Below are 19,712 nucleotides of genomic sequence, written 5' to 3' on the forward strand. Positions count from 1 at the left end.
ATGCAGTCACTCAGAATTACTAGTTTCCTATATGTTCATCCTGTGAATGCAGTACAAAACCAAATATCTTATCAAATAAACTCTCTCCTCTCCTCCCTCCCCCTTCACAGCAAGGACCATAATGAAAATCTGCCGCTGGAGAGGGAATTTAAAGCGCCCAATGTTGACAAAGTGATTGAAGAAGGAAAGAAGACTCCCACAAAATTTCGCAATATTAAACTGCACAAAATTGGTGAAAGGATAGACACTGAAATGTACACTGCAAGTGGTTGGCCCTCTGTTAGTGGAGATGCTTTAAAGAGCCTTGCAGGGAAAGTTTCTGCAGAATGCGATTTTGCTGATGAAGATGATCAGTGGCAGTCTGAGGAAAACACTGAAAATTTGCCTAAAACAGGAGCCTCAGAGGCGGCAAAGGTTGGAGCAGTCAAAAAGAGCACAGAATCTGTCTATGGTACAGCTTATGCTGCATTTGGAGAGGGACAGGAGGGAAAGGAGGCATGCCATGCCATTGCTGCTTTATGTGAAGTTTGCTCCATAGACTCTTTGATATCCAACTTCATCCTCCCCTTGCAGGTCAGTGTTCTTCCAAATTTACCAATTACAGTGTGGTGTTCTTATGACTCTTGCCAATTTGACTTAGATATTGGGATTTTCCTGCTTGCTTCACCCCATTATTACGATTATGGAGAGAAGTTAAGATCCGCCAAAGTTATGGATCCAACCTGCCTTGCCTTGTCAATATGCTTAGAATCTGAGGCTTAAATCATCATCATCATCACAACTTAATCCCACTAGGTTGGATCGGCTACGTGAATTCTAGCTCTCATTGTTCCATTTCATGGCCATATAGTTTTTAAGGTTACCATATTCCATGTTATATCAAAGGGTTTTCCACTTAAGTCTTTTTCATGCTATGTACTCATGACTCGTCTCACATTTGCATCTATTTTTTTCCCCCTCATGTTCAGACCATTTTAATTTTGTAATTTGTATAGGTGCCACTTGAACCTCATTATAGATAATATAATTTCTAGTTATGTCTTTTCTTGTATAGCTGCACATCATAGCATCTTAATTTCAGTTACATTCATATTTAGCATATGCCCACCATTCTGAGGTAAACAACAAAGATGGTCTTATAGTTGTTCAATGAAACTTCCTTTATTGCTTTAATGCAATTTTATAATCGCTTAAAATACAAACACACTTCTCGTATTTAACTGTCTTGCTTTGATTTTGTGGATAGCATCCTCATTAATCTCCCATTTTTTGAACAATTAAGACTTGCTTTTCTAGTCTCACCATGATGATGTCCATATTTCTATTTTTACTGAACTTATGTTCCATATTGTCATGACCCCAAGGATCCCCCTAGATTATAGAAGAAATTGTTCTATTGCATGTATTTTCCTTTTTTGTACCTTGGACTGTTGTAGTGTTGTACTCTGACAGTTTGTTACTAACTGAAGGGGCTAAAGAAGTAAAGAATACCAGCTTATGAATGAAATCTGAATTCTCTCTCTCTCTCTCTCTCTCGTTTCTTCTGAATTCTCCCTCCTCCTGATTTCTCCCTCCCTTTCTATTCTCTCACTCCCGATTCCTTCCAAATTCAATTCTAAACCCTAGGTAAACCCTAGGAATGTGACACATATATCTGTTTTTGACCTATATTGTTCTCATATGGAGGATCATGCCCAGCATCATGTAGAATGGAAGAGAGCTTCTACTGTGTCTACTTGAAATTTCCGCTAGTTACTTCAGCCAGCACAACTTGTACCATGTAGAAGAAAAGCCATAGTCACTCAAGTGCCATGTCACCGAATTAATGTTCACAAAAGACTTGAATGTTGTAGTTATTCATGTTTTATTGATTTTCCATGTTTGTATATCTCTTCCTGCCGCATCATTGATTTAGAAACAACCTAGTAACTAGTTGTACCACTTCCTGTCTTCCTTTCAAATTTCGGTTACATGTGGCAAACCATTACTGGGAGATTTCAAGTCATTGCCTTTTTTATTTCATCATACTGGAATCTCTTGCACTCTTTCATGAAATATGACATAGCATAGGCATTTTGAATCTGTTATGTCTCTGCTGAAGACACATGATGTCGTAATGAGTCGGGTATATTATATTTTACTTTGGTACATTGTTAAGTATAATCATGTTTGGTTGGTCCAACACGATAACAATTGGTTTGGTAGTTAAGTAGTGTCTTGTCCAGGGTTGGAAGTTGCATTCCCAGCTCATGCTGTTAGATTCCTTTTGTTTTGCCCTTTTATTCAATGATCATGGCCAGGCAAATTTACCTTTGTATTCCTGTCTCCCACACAATGGCGAGACCCCAAGAAGATTAGAGAAGGTACACTCAGCAATTTATTTCAAATAATATTGCATGATGAACAAGCAGGGTCTGCGTATTAACGCATTATCCATGTAACTGATCATTCTGATTAAATTATTATAGCAAACTCATTTGCTGTTTGCTGGTTTAGGGTGATTGTCCCCTGATGATTGGGAAAAGTATTTGTGTAGCCTAGCCCAAGCAGTTGGGAATTGGGATTAGTGTTACTTGAAAACACTAATACCAATGGTACAATTGATAACTAGAAGAAACACTAAGGCTCCATTTGTTTCACTGTAAAATATTTTACACTGAAAAAAATTTACATGTGAAATTATTTTAGAAAAAAAATTATTTTTATGTTATTTGCCAGTGTTTGGTTTGCATGTAAAAATTTTCCAACAGAATATTTTTCATTATTTGGCATAAAGAAATAATTTTTAACATTAGCTATATATATACATATGTACCAGTGTGTATACGCATGTAGATGTGTATGTGTGCTTACATATATGTATATATGTACTATATATATGTGTGTGTGTATGTATGTATGTATATGCGTATATACATATTGTATACTAGAGAGGTGGGTCGTGCTATGCATGAGCCAAAAAAAATTTATATGAAAGTTCATTATGTGATGTTTGACCGTTATAGTTTACCTTTTAAATTTTTTAGGCAAAATTTTAAACAAAAATGATCCTTGATATAGTGGTAAAGTTATTTGAGAAATCAATTACTATTCAGAGATCGTGAGTTCAAATCTTGGTAATGTGGTTAATTTTTATTTTTTAAGCTAGATACATGAAGGGTAATTTTAGAAAACTGCTTTATTGACAGAGCTTCATAACACCAAAAGAGGGTGTTTGCTTATATCATAGCATAGATATGTGTATTTATATATAGACATACATATATATAAAGGTGTTTTGATGGGAGAAAAAAATATTTTATTAGTTTTGGTCAGTGCTTTCAGAAATACATGGAAGAGTAGAATTCTTATAGCTAACCTCACATAGTGGGATAAAGGCTGGATATGTTATTGTTGTTAGTTTTGGTCAGTGCTTTTAAAGCGCTAAGGACATAAGGCCTACAGAACTTAAGCATAAAGCAAAGCACACACTTAAGCAAAGTGAAGCTTGCATAAATTTATACCAGTTACAAGAAAACTAGATAAGAATGAGGGCTACAAACCTAACACAAAATGACGTACCATTTTTTGTTTATATGTTATACTCTTTTACAAGTGTGCACTGAATTAGCTGAACTCTTCATTGAAAAGATGAAAAGTCTGAACTCATCTTCCATGGGAAGTCTAGGCTTTTTTGGGAACCTGTAGTTTTTTAAATGTATATCTGATTTTATTCAGATCTTTTTAAGATCTGATAAAAGTTTTTTATTTTTTTGGTAAGGATTCCATACAAGCAGCCACCTCATAAGAAAAATTAAACAAATCCAACCACTCATTAAAAGCTCACTTTATTGTGCTTCACAGCTCAGGTAAAAACGCAACTAAAGTGCGCTTAAATATCATGCTCAGCTGAAGTTGCTGAATTTCACACACAAAAAGCTGCTGAACTGTGATTTGCACTTAGCGCTATTTAAAACACTGGTTTTGGTGTGAATACGAAAATGACTTCCACTTTTTGAATTGGCAAGCTATTTTCCTCACTTTTGAGGTAAAATATTTTATGTTTTTTGTCATCGGAACCAGGGGTGGAACTAGAAAAAGTTAATTCAGGGGTGGGGTGGGGGGGATTTACACTAACAAAAATTGGACAACAAAATAAATAATAGAATATAAATAACTATTTAAAAATATTACTTTATTGGCTAAAAGTATTAAATTTATTTTATTAAATTGTACTGCTCTTTCAAAAATAAAAAATAAGATATAATTTATAATTGAAGTTAAAAAAGAGGAGAAAATTTTAATATAGGACTGATATTATATTTATTTACTTGTCTCTCATATAGAGATAAAGAAAATAAAACAAAAAACAAAAAACCATGCACGTTATATATGTGAAATTCTGCATTCTTATTTTCTTAGAGATCCATGGTGTCATTCTATCATGAAGCTCATTCTGTGACAGCTTAAAAACAAAAAAATATGGTTATCCTTGAATATAGCCACCCTGAGAAACATGTTAAATATTCATAAAGAGACTATTTAAACATGTTTTTAGCCACTAATACTAAATAACAGTTCGTGTCCCGATATTCTTTAAAGTTAAATCCCCAGGCACCAAAATAACTTCACTAACTGCTGAAAGATATAAGGGGGTGAGAAGAACTTGGGGGGGCCGTGGCCCCTGCCAGGCTCCCCTTAGTTCCCTTTTGATCCAAACACCAGAAAATGGGTAAACCATTTTTCTAGAAAATGTTTTACTTCGAAACAAATGGGGCCTTAAAGCCTATGGAATTGCAAAGTTGGTACACTTGTTCAAAAATTAAATACTTAGGGTGGCATTTTCCTAGAGGATTTAAATTTGATAGGTGCTTCTAGTTTTCTTTTCTAGTTCTGATTTTCAATTTTTTTTTTTTTTTTTGGGTTCAGTTTTCCTTTTCAGTTAAGAAAATTGAAAATCTAAGCATGTTTGATAACTTTGGTTTGTTTTTAGTTTACGCTTCATTTTTTTTTTCCTCTTCTTTCCCTCTCTCTCCACAGCTGGTGGAGCCCCAGACTGTGGTGACCAGTGTTCATCCCCAGCCTGAAGCAATGGAACACCAGTATTGTTTCCGTTTTCAAAATAATGAAAATCAAAATAGAAATCTGAAAATGGAAGCCCTACCCAATTTTCTATATTTACTTGGGGTTTTCTTTACTCAGGAATGAAAGATAGGGGGAATAGATTTTGGCAAGAGCCGCAAGACCTACAAAATTTAGCTGTATGTTCAGGAAAAGTGTTTTTACATGATCAATCTGAAGAGAGAGCATATTATTTTCCATTATTTTGATGGATATCAATTATTAAAAGAAAATTGCTTGAGAGTGCTTTGAATTCTAATGAAAATTTATTCAAGTATTGAAGGATAACCTTATACTAATCTAAAAGTGCTTTAAATAGAAGGCAGATCTATTCATGTTTGTTGCCCAATGATCTGCCTCCCAATTAATGAAGATATGATCAAGGCCTAATTTTTAGTTGTCCTGACAGAGAACTGTCTATTCCCAGTTACAGAACATTAAGATAGATGTTCTCATGGGTTCAACCAACAATCTTTTATGATTACAGGCTCCTCAAGGATAGAATATTATAGCTGTTTCTTGGAGTATTATATATTATAAACTATGTGTCAAGCCCCTGAATTAGGGCTGGGCAATTACGAAAATTGAAATAGAACAGAATGCAAAGAGAGAGAGAGAAAGAAAGAGAGAGAATGAGAGAGTGGAAAAGAAGGACCTTGATATTATCTCTGATATCCTTCCTCTTACTGCCGTAGGTCTCTTATAGAGCCTCCAGCAACCATAATGGCAACTTCAACAATATAACTACACAACTACCATAACAGCAAAACAGTAAGTTGTTGTACAGTTAGTTAACCCTCTAACTGCTTAACCCCCATCTAGTTAGCAACTAACGGCTCATACAAGTGACTATTACCAACCATTTGCAAATTTACCCCTTGGGGCTGTCACACGCCCAAGGGTAGTTATGTAATTGTGTCCCTATATTCTGTTAAGGATATTTTCTCTTTTGTCTTGTAGCTAAGGCGGTTACAATACTGTTAGAACCGCACATGATTACAATTGTGAGCCTATATATTGAGCCACAACTTGAGGGTGGATTTTCATGAATGATATTGATTGAATTTCTCTCTAAATCCCTCCTATCTTCTTCTTCTCTCCCTCTTTCTCTCTATCTCTTCTCCTCTCTTTCTCTCAATTTTTGTTGGTTTCTCCTCCAATACCCTTGTCAGATTTAGCAATCTAACAATTGGTATCAGAGGCAGACAATCCCCGGCCTTGTAATCAGCAACCTAGGCGTAAACAATTGATTCATCAATTGATTGTTCTAGTGGGTTGTTAGTAAAAGAAACGGTGATGGCAGAGGGAACCTAGATGAAGCAATTGGATGTGATGGAGGCAGGTGTTCGTCAAAACCAAAAGCTGATTGAGGAAAGGCTAGAGATGATGGTGCTTGGCCTCCAATAGACTTGAGGGGATTAGTCGTGGTTGCACAGAGACAATGCCAGTAGAGAGGAATTTGCGAGGAGATTTCTCCCACTTTCGGGAGGAATTTTTGGGGTTTAGACATCAATTAAGAATCGTTTTGGCCTTGTTCTCCAAGCTTTTGAGTGCGAGCCTGCTGGTAGATTTTCCGTCGAGGACCAACCCAACTCCAATACTTGCAAGGGTCCAAACCTGTGTCACAACCCTAGGGTTAGTTAGGGTTGTGATAGGAATTGGGGGAAGAAATCAGAATTGTAGGGAGGAGGAAATCAGTAGAAAGAAGGAGAGATATTGAGAGAAAGGGGGAGAAACTTGAGGGAGATTGGAGAGAAATGTTAGAGAGAGAATTAGAGTTTCTTTCATTCAATTCAAGCATAATCCATCCAACCTCAGCTGAGGCTTATATATAGCCTAACAGCCTCCCACATACTCCCATGTGCAACATAACAACTAGTCTAACTGCCTATAGAATAGGATAAAACACTATAACATAAAGAAAGAAAAGAAATTACAATTATTGTATATTGTATGCTAACTCCTACTATTATATTTACTAATATATCCTTGGGTAATTCCTAGGGTCTTGACAATTCCTCCCCCGCCCCCCCGGAAATGTTTCTTGTCCCCAAGAAACTTATTGTCACCTAGCCGTTGCTTCTTTATCCAATGCCCATCTTCACCCACTGGTTTCTTATTCGCCTTTTCTTGTTCTTATCTCTTATTTCCCTTATCTCTTCCCCTTTTCTTTTTCCTCAACAGTAACATCAATATGACTTGCTGCAACACCAATTTCAGCCATCGCCTCTTCCTTGGTGCCGTTAAAAATGGTTCCAAATGTGCCATCAGCCCTACAACCCCATCTTTTTCTATTATGGACATAATTTCAATCCTTTCTGCAGGTAAAAATCTGTACATTACCTTCAACTCTTCTTGCTGCAATGTTACCTTTGCTTTGTCTTGTGTGCCCGTGCCAATGACATACATGTGAGATGTTCCAAGCAAAGTGCCCGGTGCAATCCTTTGTTCCTTCTCTTTAGACTCCTTATTCTGTTGTTTTGGGAGATCAATAGCATCAGGAGTCTCAGCACCAGTGGTAGTGCTTGAGAAGCTGCCAACTGATTGAGTGCCATCCTCCTCTCCAATCTCTTCTTCCATGTACTCCTCAGCCTTCTCCAAAGCCAAGACCAAGGGAGCAGTATGTTTAGACCCTTCCATATCTTCAGTAGGGGCCTCCTGCCCGTAGCTAGAGTACACCAAGGATTTACTTTTAGCAAGGTTGTCCTTCTTCGACTGCTCCACTTTAAGGAATTCTCATTGTTAAAACTTCATTGATAATCATCGAAGTATTTTGCGGGGAAGTTGTAATGATACTTCTTAGTTAGTATCATTGTAAACTCCTGCAACTTCTCGCGGAACATTCGACCGAATTCCTTACGCTCTTCATGTATCCCACTGGTTGTTTCCTTGCACCTTAGATTGAACTGCTCCTTATCCTTATTGTTGCCAATTGAAAATGCAGCCTTATTTTGCTGCCATTGAAGCTCCATTCCAGCTGAAGATGAAGGATTCATTTGCTGCAATTGAGGCTCCAATGGTCTTTTACATGCACTGCTTCCCAAGGCTTCATGAGCAAGACATCCCATTGAAAATGCAGCATCCTTCGGCTGCAATTGAGACCCCATGGTCGACATCTCACGAACATGAAACTTGGAAGACCAAGGGATAGAGGTTGACATACCGTTCTTCTCCAAACAAGTTAACCAAAATTCAAAGTTGAAATTAACCTTTGTTTCCCTTTGCTCACAACCTCAAGCACCAACAATCAATGAGCTGGATAAGTTGGAAGAATCCACTTCTCACACGGAATCTGCCGAATCTGCTGCGCCACTCCGATCTGCCACTGAATTGCCAATTAGAGTTGACTAACGCAATGGATAAACAACCTCCGAACTTGCTCGCGAACGCTATAGATTTAGGATCGTTCGAACCTACGTCCACTTCACTGCTCGCCAGAATTGAAATGGTTCAAGATCTTCCCAGCCACGCCTCTTCTTTTGGCCTCAACTGTTCGCCTTCCTCTTCAAGACTCGGATAGGAGTGACCAAAATTCCAAGCGACAATCTCCTCACATGAGCATCGAAAATCACTAGATCCTGCTTCTCCCTTCGATTCCAAATAATAATTGCTGAAATTATTGGCCGAGGTCACTCACCTGCGGCGCCTTCCAAGTTCGAATTGAGGGTGCTTGCTTGCTTGGAGATTAACACCTCCCAATGCCCAACCACCTTCCAGATGTCCAGAGTCGCTGGAACATCGCCTAGCCAAGTCGCCTTCAAGCCTTCTCAACCTGGACCTAATCACTGAGACGGATTTTCCTACCTTTAGCTCGAATTGAAATCACAGCCATGCAGCTATTGCCCAATCACCGACCAACACCACCATCTTTGCTGTCGCTGGCCAAAATCGGCTCTGCTCAATTCACCCTTCTTGCCCAATCATCGACTAATGGTTGGAGGACCCCTCCACTCCTCGAGTTCACCTTTCAAATCCGTCTCACTCTTCATCCTCCGACGGACTTCGATCACCTCGAAACGTCATTGCAGTTCACTGTCCCTACTAGCCGCGACTCGTATTTCCACGTTTGACCCAATTTCTATCTTTCGAGTTCGACAGTGCCTTCCTTGAGCGATTGTGTTGCACCCACGGATTTTTTTTTTTTTTGGAATTGAGGATCGGTCATTGTGGAGGGAGGTTGAGGACCGTCGCTAAGATACGACGACCAAGATCGCCTGCTCAACCAAACCACGATCGCCAGAAACTCGCTACACAACCGCGATCGCTTGGAACTCCTGCACCAATTGCGACCTTCTGGTCGTTCGCGTCAACCTTTGGTTGCCCACTCCAGTCGTCCGACCAAACCACATCACCCACTCCAGAGTCTAAATTGCAACACCCACTGTATCGAGACCACTTGAATTGCCTCAAGCCCCGTTGCCTCAATCGCGTAACTCATTGAGAATTGGTCGGATGTTGCTTCGCTACTAGATCGCTGACAATCGCGGCCAATATCGCCGGAATTGCTTCACCTTTCCCTTTCGAACCGACTCACTAGATTTCATCACCGAGAGTCCTACCTTGGAAATTAACTACGTCCAGAAGCGGTAGCCCCGACCTAATCAGAATTCGTTTGGCTAGCTCGTTGTCGAAATCTGCCTTACTGCATTTGCCAAGGGAAATCGCTCACCTCGCAGTAGTCACCTTCAAGCTTCCTTGATCTGGACCTTAATCACCGAAATTGATTTCACTTGCCTTCAACTGGAGTCAAAACCACAACCAATGATTTACTGCTCTGATATCAATTTGTCACAACCCTAGGGTTAGTTAGGGTTGTGATAGGAATTGGGAGAAGAAATTAGAATTGTAGGAAAGGGGAAATCAGTAGGGAGAGATATTGAGAGAAAGGGGGAGAAACCTGAGGGAGATTGGAGAGAAATGTTAGAGAGAGAATTAGAGTTTCTTTCATTCAATTCAAGCAAAATCCATCCAACCTCAACTGAGGCTTATATATAGCTTAACAACCTCTCACATACTCTCATGTGCAATATAACAACTAGTCTAACCGCCTATAGAATAGGACAAAACACTATAACAGAAAGAAAGAAAAGAAATTACAATTATTGTATATTGTATGCCAACTCCTACTATTATATTTACTAATATATTCTTGGGTAATTCCTAGGGTCTTGACAACCTGACATCACACTCTAGACCAGGCAGTGGTAGAGGAGCCACTAGAGTTGATGATGGAACCCATGGCGAGGGGTGTTGGGACCACTCAGCTGAATTCGATTCCTATGCCAAGACTCGACATCTCGGTGTTCGAAGGAGACAACCCGAGATGGTGGGTTTGCAGGTGCAAATGGTTTTTTTTATCAATACCGGGTTGGCAGAAGAGTAGAAGGTGAACGTAGCGGCAACATACCTTAACGAGACTAGGGATATATGGTTTCAGGGGTGGAGTTAGGGGAAGAACAATCCTAAGTTGGCCGGAGTTTGTAGAAGGGCTGTGTAGGAGGTTCATAGAAAGGATGATGGTAGATGTTATAGAAGAATTTAACAAAATGAAGCAAGAAAGATCAATGGACGAGTATCTCGTGAGGTATGAAGAACTTAAGGCGTTGATTGAGGTCTCTCACCCCACGCTGGATGAAGCTTACTTTGTATCCAATTTCATCAGTGGGTTAAATGAGGAGTTACAATTAGTAGTCAAGATGATGCAGCCCCTACCATCAATCAGCCTGTAAAAAAGGCCAAGCTGCAGGAGTTGGCCCTAGAGGCTATTTTCAAGAAACAAAGGATGGTAACAAGGGGTCTAAACACGAGCAGTCCACAGGTAGGAGGTGGAGGGGGTTTAAGGCAACTAGCTTGGTCCAACAGAAGGGACATATGATGCCCAAGACTACCCAAAATCCAGCTTAGGTGAAGTCATTGTCCTTGGAGCAAAAAAGGCAACTCGGATTGTGTTTTCATTGTGGGGAACAGTATAGTGCAAGAGACAGTTGCTTCAAATGGAGGGACTTGAAGAAGAAGAAGGGGTAGTAGAAGTAGCAGGAGAATTGGAGGGGGGTGCTGGGGAAGAGGGTGGTGATATTTCCTTGCATGCATTACAAGGAAGTGTATCTGGGAAGATAATAAAGGTGCAGGGATCTGTGGGAAAGAAGCCACTGATGATTCTTATAGCAGAAGCATGCACAACTTATTGGATGAAACTACAGTTGAGGATTTACAATGGCCAACACAAGAGACACTCCTTTGTCGGTGACGGTAGCTAACAACAACAAAATGCTGAGTAAGTTAAGGCAAGGGTTTAAGTGGATGATGCAAGGGGAAGAGTTCGCTGCAGATTTGCGAATTCTGAAGTTGGGTGGCTGCAATATTGTACTCAGGGTGAATTGGATGAAGACGATAAGCCCTCTAATATTTGACTTTAATAAGTTAGAAGTTACTTTTGAAAAAGAAGGGAAGAAGCTGACATTGACAGGAAGTGAGGAGACTGGAGAATGCAGGGGATTAACAGGAAAGAAGATGCAGAAATTAATACATCAAGGGGAGTCCTTGATAGCTGAACTGCACTTCATATATGCAGTCGAGATAGAGGAGGGCAAGGAATAGAGGAACAAGGAGGTAGCAATAGGCTAGGAGGACAGCCCATGGCCAGCAACGTTGTCCACTCTGGACTCACTCACTAAGGTACACTTGTGATTCCCTACACTCACTGTTGAATGAATTTGAGGATGTTTTTGTGGAACCCTCAACCCTCCCTCCAACCCATTTCCTTGACCATGCCATGCACTTGAAACCTAACACTAATCCTATCAACGTACGAGCCTATAGGTATCCTCCAAAACAAAAGGCTGAGATAGAAAGATTAGCGAATGAAATGCTATCTAAATCCATCATTCAGCCAAGTGGCCCATTTGCTTCTCCTATCCTATTAGTCAAAAAGAAGGATGGAACGTGACAATTTTGCGTAGATTACCGTCAACTGAACTCCATCACTATCAAAAACAAATTTTCCATCCCAATTATTGAAGATCTCCTTGATGAACTAGTCGAAGCCACAATTTTCTCAAAACTCAACCTAAGATCTGGGTATCATCAAATCGCACTAAACAGCCTTCAGGACTCATCAAGGACTATGAATTTTTAGTAATGCCCATTGGTTTGACTAATGCTCCCGCAATATTCTAAGCCTTGATGAACCACATCTTTAGTCCTTATCTAAGGAAATTCATCTTTGTGTTCTTTGATGATATCTTTGTTTATAGCCTATCCTTTGACCAGCATTTAACCCATTTGAGGGTAGCTTTTGAAATTCTGAGATCCAATCAACTATTCGTGAAGGGATCCAAGTGTACCTTTGCTGAGGCAAAGGTGGAGTATCTAGGCCATGTAATCATAGGAGAAGGGGTGAGTACGGACCCTAAAAAGATTGCAACCATGTTAGAGTAGCCACAACCAAAATTAGTCAAGGAGTTAAGGGGTTTTTTAGGCCTAACAGGGTATTACAGGAGATTCATCAGGAATTATGGGATTATTAGTAAGCCGCTGACAAATCTACTGAAGAAGAATAACTTTGGCTAGAATAGCAATGTAGAAGAAGCATTTCAAATCTTGAAAAAAGCTATGACACAGGCCCCAATTTTGGCCTTACGTAATTTTTCAAAGCCCTTTATTTTAGAGACAAATGCTTGTGATTTGGGGGTGGATGCTGTTTTGGTGCAAGAGGGGAAGCCTTTGGCCTTCTTTAGTCAAGCTTTAGCTCCATAACACTTGGGCTTGAGCATTTATGACAAGGAGTTGTTGGCAGTCCTAATAGCAATAGAAAAATGGGGATATTATTTAGAGGGCAATCCATTCATAATTTGGACTAACCATGAAAGCCTCAAGTTTCTTTTACAGTAGAGGCTACATACTTAGTTGCAGAAAAAAAGGGTGTCTAAGCTGCTCGGGTTGGACCATGTAATACAATGTTGGAAGGGGAAGGAAAACATAGTAGCTGATGCACTATCTCGGAGGGAAGAGGGGGCTGAGTGTCTTGCAATATCGACTGTGATCCCTGATTGGGTTAAGGAAATTTTTGCAAGTTACGAGTAGACCACGTGGGTAAAAGATATCATTGCACGATTGGCAATTCACCCATCAGACTAGACCGGGTATACCTTAACAACGGGGTTACTACGATACAAGGGAAGGTTGGTGATAGGAAATGACAACCTTCTCAAGGAAAGGATCCTTCAGTCCCTACACGACTCTCTTTAGGGGGACAGTCGAGTTTGAATGTTACATACAATAGGGTAAGACAACTATTTTATTGGCCAGGGCTCAAGCGAGACGTGACCGCTTATGTCGTGAAGTGCTCCACTTGCCAGTGCTGCAAGCATGAGCAGATTCCCTACTTGGGGCTGCTGTAGCCAGTCAACATACATAAGCAAGCATGGGAACACATTTCTATGGGCTTTGTGGAAGGATGTCACGACCCCAGGGACTGCATTGTAATTTCATTTGCATTTTGAATTTCAGTTGTAGAACGAGAGGGAAATAACTGATTCTGTTAGTAGCTTTATCATAACATCCTCGGGTTCATGTAAACCATGAGGAAACGCCTATATAAGGCTGTTTAGCGAGAGGACACGAATCAATCTTGGAATGAGAATTGAATTATTTCCCTCTAATTTTCTCTCCAATCTCTTTTCTCACTTTCCCTCCAAAATTCTCTCTCCGATCTCTCCCTCTCTCTCTCTCTTCAACTAGTTAAACCCAAGCCTCTTTCTTGAGGCTTGACATTTGGTATCAGAGCGGGACATCCTCGGGAGTGATTCTGTGAAGAGGTAACTGAATTGGCAGTAGACGATCTAGAGGCGTCGGAAGAAATGGCAGAAGGAACTAGAATGAAGCAACTGGAGAATCAAATGGAGACGATGGAGATCGGGCTGACTCAAACGTAGGCGGTAGTTACGCAGAGTACAGAGGAAATACGATCGATTCGGGAAGAGCTATGAGAGGATATCGCAACATCTAATGATAGAGTTCTAAGGGAATTAGCAAGGCAGGGGGAGGCTATGGATCAGCGGATCAACAACGTGATTAACATGTTGTCCGCCTTGAATCAATTTCGCTTGCCATCGGAGTTTCCTCCCTGAGCTGAGCCGGAGATGGGATCATCAGGACCCGGCATATTGCTGAGACCACAAGGAGTTTCGGAGGCAGAAGAATCAAAATTCGAAGAGCCGCGTGAGCAAGGTCATCTACCGAGGCTAGAGATACCTCTTTTTGAAGGATCCAAACCGCGTTGGTGGATCCGAAGATGCGAGAGGTATTTCCAATTCTATCACATACCCGAGAATCAGAGGATAACCATAGCTACGACATATCTTAACGATATGGCTGATAGCTGGTACCAAGGGTGGTCCAAATCCAGGGGTGTGGGGGCGAGATGGATTAATTTTGCAGAAGAGCTGTGTGTGAGGTTTGGAGAAAGGAACATGACCGAAATATAGGCTTATACCCAAACATCGCCTCAAAAGGGCTTTGCTTGATAGCACTATGGTAGCTGGAATTATACCACCATTGTGCTAACGTCAGCCACTTATTCCAGCTCTTGGAGGTGGTGAAACACATACACCTCAGTTATGCTTCCAGACATTGGTTGACCCGCTCCGTTTGACCATCCGTTTGTGGGTGGTATGTAGTAGACATACATAATCCCACACCCATCTTCCTGAATAACTTGCCAAATGTCACTTGTAAAAACTTTGTCCCTATCCAAGACAATGGTCTAAGTATACCATGGATCTTTGCCAATGTATCTAGAAATATCCTTGCCATTTCTTGGGCTGTAAATGGATGTGATAGGCTGATAAAATGCCTGAATTTGGTAAGGCGGTCAACTACGACCAATATGACATCTTTTCCTTAAGACCTTGGTAAACCATCCACAAAATCCATGGAAATCCCTTCCCATGCTTGCTCAGGCATTGCCAAAGGCTGCAGCAACCCTGGGTAAGCAACTTGTTCCTGCTTACATCGCTGACAAACTGCACAAGACAACTCAAATTCTACCACTTCTTTTGTCTGCTTAGGCCAAAAAAAATATCTGTTTAACCTTATGATACGTAGCACGGACTCTCGAATGAACTCCCAATGGAGAACAATGAAGTGCCTTGAAAATTCTTTCCTTTAGGGGTTTGTCACCCCCCATTACTATTCTCCCTTTGAACCTCACCAACCCATTAGAGAGTGTGTATCCTGAAGAACCTGTACACTACACTGCCAATTGTGCCACTAGCTCCTTAAGCCACCTCGTATGCTCATAACTTGCTTCCAATTCCTTCATCCATTCTGGAATCACAGTTGTGATGGCTTGGCAGTCTCCTTTTTCTTCTCTTCTTCATAGAGCATCAGCCACCACGTTTTCCTTTCCCCTTCGGTATTGAATGGTGTAATCCAAACCCATGAGCTTGGATACACCCTTCCGTTGCAACTGTGTGTGCAGCCTCTGTTGGGATAAAAATTGGAGACTCTCATGGTTTGTTTTGATCACAAACAGACTTCCCTCCAAGTAATGCCGCCACTTATCTACTACCCCCAACACCGCCAACAATTCCTTGTCATAAATGCTTAGTCCCAAGTGTTTTGGGGACAAAGCTTGACTGATGAATGCTAATGGACGACCCTCTTGCACAAGGACAACCCCAATGCCACTATCACACGCATTTGTCTCCACTGTGAAGGTTTTGGAAAAATCTAGTAAAGCTAACACCGGGGCTAGAGTCATGGACTTCTTTAGGGCCAGGAAAGCTCTTTTTGCCCTAGGATTCCATTGAAATCCATCTTTCTTGAGAAGCTCCGTAAGGGGCTTACTGATCAGGCCATAGTGCTGAATAAATTTTCGGTAGTACTCGGTCATGTCCAAGAAACCCCATAATTCCTTCACTGCTTTAGGCCTAGGTCATTCCACCATTGCTTTCACCTTCTTTGGATCAGTCTTCACACCTTCCCTAGAAATTATATGACCCAAATACTCATCTCTTTCTCAGCAAAGGTACATTTTGAGAGCTTGACATACATTTGATGAGATTTAAGGACCTCAAATGTGGTGCGAAGGTGTAATAGGTGCTGTTCAAAATTGGGACTATAAATGAGGATGTCATGAAAAAAAACAAGGATGAACTTCCAAATAGGGTTGGAAGATCTGGTTGATCAGTGTTTGGAAAGTAGCCTATGCATTGGTCAGTCCAAAGGGCATAAGAGTAAATTCATATAGCCGCTTTTAAATGCTGTTTTAGGAATATCAGAGGCTTTCATGCGAATTTGACGGTAATTGGACCTAAGATCCAGCTTAGAAAAGATTTTTGTTCCGAATAACTCATCCAATAAGTCTTTCAATCAAAGGTATGGGAAATTTGTTTTTGATGGTATTAGAGTTGAGTTGGTGGTAATCAATGCGAAATTTCCATGTCCCATCTTTTTTTTTTTTTTTTGACAAGGAGGACTGGAGATGCATAAGGACTTTGGCTAGGTTGAATGATGGCTGTGTTTAACATAGTTTTGACTTGTTTTTCAATCTCCATTTTTTGAATAGGAGAATATCTATAGGCTCTAACATTAACAGGGGCTGAATTTGGCTTAAGATGTATAGAATGGTCCAAGGGTCGTCGGGGTGGCAAAGAATTTGGTTCCTCAAACAGATCCTTAAACTCAATCAAAAGTAAGCACAAGTTATCTGGAAATTGGACCTTATTCTAGAGTTGAGAATCGATAGAGTTAGTTGTAGGCTGAGGCTCCTCTTTCAGAATGCTTTCTTCTTCCATTCCTATAGCTTGTATTGAATATAGTTGTGCTATTTGCCTTCTTCAGCATCATCTTCTGTAGCTTCTTTCCCTTTATCATCTTACAGTCTCCTTGCTCGAGGCTGCCCATTAAAGTCAGCTTCCTTCCCTCAATCTCCACTGTGGCTTCTAACTTGTTGAAGTCAAAAGTCAAAGGACTCACTGTCCTCATCCAATCCACACCGAGGACCACATCACAGCCACCTAATTCTAAAATCCTCATATCTGCCATAAACTCCTGCTCCTGCATTACCCATTTGAACCCCACACATTTATAGTGGCTATACATCCTACTCCCATTAGCTACAGTCACTAATAGGGGAGTAGTTGCTGTCAATGCACACTTAAGACTTGTGGTTGTGGTCTCACTGAGAAAACTGTGAGTGCTCCCACTATCAATTAATACCATTAACCTCTTCTACCCACATGGCCCTTTACCTTAATGATCTGCCCCATGGGACTTCCTTTCAACACATGGAAGGATATTTCCCCTCCTTCCACCTCTTGAACACCATCTTCTTCTTCTTCCTCTTCCTCTTCCTCTTCATTTTCCCCGTCCGAACCCTCCATGTTCATCAACTGCCTCTTACATTGAGGGCCAGGGCTGTATTTGTCTCCACACTTGTAACATAGCCCTAATTGTCTCATCTACTCCATCAAATTACTCTTTAGTACCATTGTTGTTGAATGGTACTCTGACTGCTGCTTGATTAGGCCCTGTAAACATAGGCCTGGAGTTTCCACCTCCTTGCTTTCTTGCCATTAAACCTAGCTTGTAGGGAATTTTGTGCTTCTAGAAAATGGTTTCTAATGTTAGCTCTTGTAGTCAAGCCTTTTCCGTTATTGCCTCACTGATGTAGGCATCATCATCTTCACCATTGATCGCAATTCTTCCCTCAGCCCGCTAATGAAACCGGACATCAAATATTGCTCTGTCAATCTTGGTTGCACAGTACACACAATAGATCTCAATTCTTCAAACTTCGCTTGATACTCCACTATTGACCCTTTTTGCTTCAATTTACTAAATTCCTCGATCACATCAGCCATGCTTCTTTCACCAAATCGCTCACACAACCCTTCGGCGAATTCTACCTGGCTACCTTGATTCCCCTCATCTTGGATCCAGCCTTGATACCAAGAATTGGCTGCATCGTTCAAGTAAGCCGCAGCCAAGTTGATCCTCTGCTCTTCTGATATCCTATAGAATTGGAAGAATCTTTCACACCTTCTTATCCACCATCTTGGTTTCATCCCATCGAACATCGGAATCTCCAATCTTGACATGGGTGGATGATTATGAGTCAAATGCTGGAAATTCCTAACCTGCATCTCCTGATCCATAGGCTGGTCCTCTACTTCAAGAACACCCTGAGTTCTTGGACAACTACCCTGGTGTGGCAGAGTCAGATCAGAGGTCTGCCGTGGCGGAAATTCCTAAGACAACTGGAATTGGGGCAAGGAAGACAGCAGGCTTAGCATGCTGTTGAGCCTCTGCCCGTATTGATCCATAGTTTCCTTGCATCGCTCCAAAGCCTCTCGATGTTTCTCTAACTCCCCTCGCACGGTCTCCCTTAATTCTGCCATGTCCTCCCTACTTTGAACCATCACCTCTTGAGTTTGCGACATTCCATACTCCAAGGCTTCCATCCTAACCTCCAATTGTTTCATCCTGGTACCCTGCACCATTCCACCTTGATCCACAATCGCACTACACCACGTGGGTTGCTGCACTTTCCTGATCACACCGGAACAGCTATCTCCAGCCACTTTTGATGCCTCCCTCACTGTGATGATCCCCGCCGATAGCCCCACAGCCAGTTCGTCTGGCTTTGATACCACAATTGTCAAGACGATGAATTGGGGCTCTGGGCAATTACGGAAATTGAAATAGAACAGAATGCAGAGAGAGAGTGTGGAAAAGAAGGAACTTGATATTATCTTCTTTATCCTTCCTCTTACTGCTGTAGGTCTCTTATAGAGCCTCTAGCAACCATATCAGCAACTTCAACAATATAACTACACAATTAACATGACAGCAAAACAGTAAGCTGTTGTACAGTTAGTTAACGCCCTAACTGCTTATAACCCCCATCTAGTTAGCAACTAACGGCTCATACAAGTGACTATTACCAACCATTTACAGATTTACCCCTAGGGTTGTGACACTGTGTCTTGTACGATGATGTTCATGCACAACAGAGGTTCTTTTCCTTACCGGGGGTATTATCTGTTATCACGTCATTTTAATTTTAAACTTATCTTATTTTTGGACACATGATACAGTTATGACTATACTGTTTATTTTGTCGACAGGGAAGTCATATATCTGGAAAAAATGGGCGTATCCATTGTTCACTCAATATCAACACAGAAACAGGACGCTTGTCAGCTAGGAGACCAAATTTACAGGTTGATGACAACGTTATTCAGGATCTCTAATTTCGAACTTTATATTATAACTGGAAGCTACATGTTGCATGGACTCTTTTAAATTGGTGAAGTTCATATGCTGGAAAACTGATACTTTGAACAGGATATGTGTCTAGGACACACTTAGTTTAATATAACAACAACAACAACAACAACATATCCAGCCTTTATCCCACTTAGTTTAATATAGGCTAAACAAAAATTGTCTACACTAAATATAAAACTCTTATTATATCCTTAAAAAGTTGTAGATTAGTGACATATTGCCAAATAAGAACAGAGGAAATCAGAGAAGAAACTTAGAATGAGAAGGAAACCAAGGAAGAAGAGAAGCAGCAGAGGAGGAAGAAAGAAGAAGAGGTG

The 19,712-nt window shown here is 40.8% G+C and overlaps 1 protein-coding gene across 1 annotated transcript in view; it reads left to right on the forward strand.

The window, feature by feature from the left end:
- The window catches only part of LOC127811873 (DNA polymerase I A, chloroplastic/mitochondrial-like), a 40,663-nt gene that overhangs the window by 7,209 nt on the left and 13,742 nt on the right, over positions 1 to 19,712 (forward strand). The window contains exons 5-6 of the mRNA XM_052352063.1: positions 111 to 573; positions 19,233 to 19,328. Coding sequence (XP_052208023.1) covers positions 111 to 573; positions 19,233 to 19,328 — 559 coding nt within the window. The remainder of the gene's footprint in view (positions 1 to 110; positions 574 to 19,232; positions 19,329 to 19,712) is intronic.

Source organism: Diospyros lotus, chromosome 10 (genome assembly GCF_014633365.1).
Source record: "Diospyros lotus cultivar Yz01 chromosome 10, ASM1463336v1, whole genome shotgun sequence".
In the NCBI taxonomy this organism is placed as follows: domain Eukaryota; kingdom Viridiplantae; phylum Streptophyta; class Magnoliopsida; order Ericales; family Ebenaceae; genus Diospyros; species Diospyros lotus.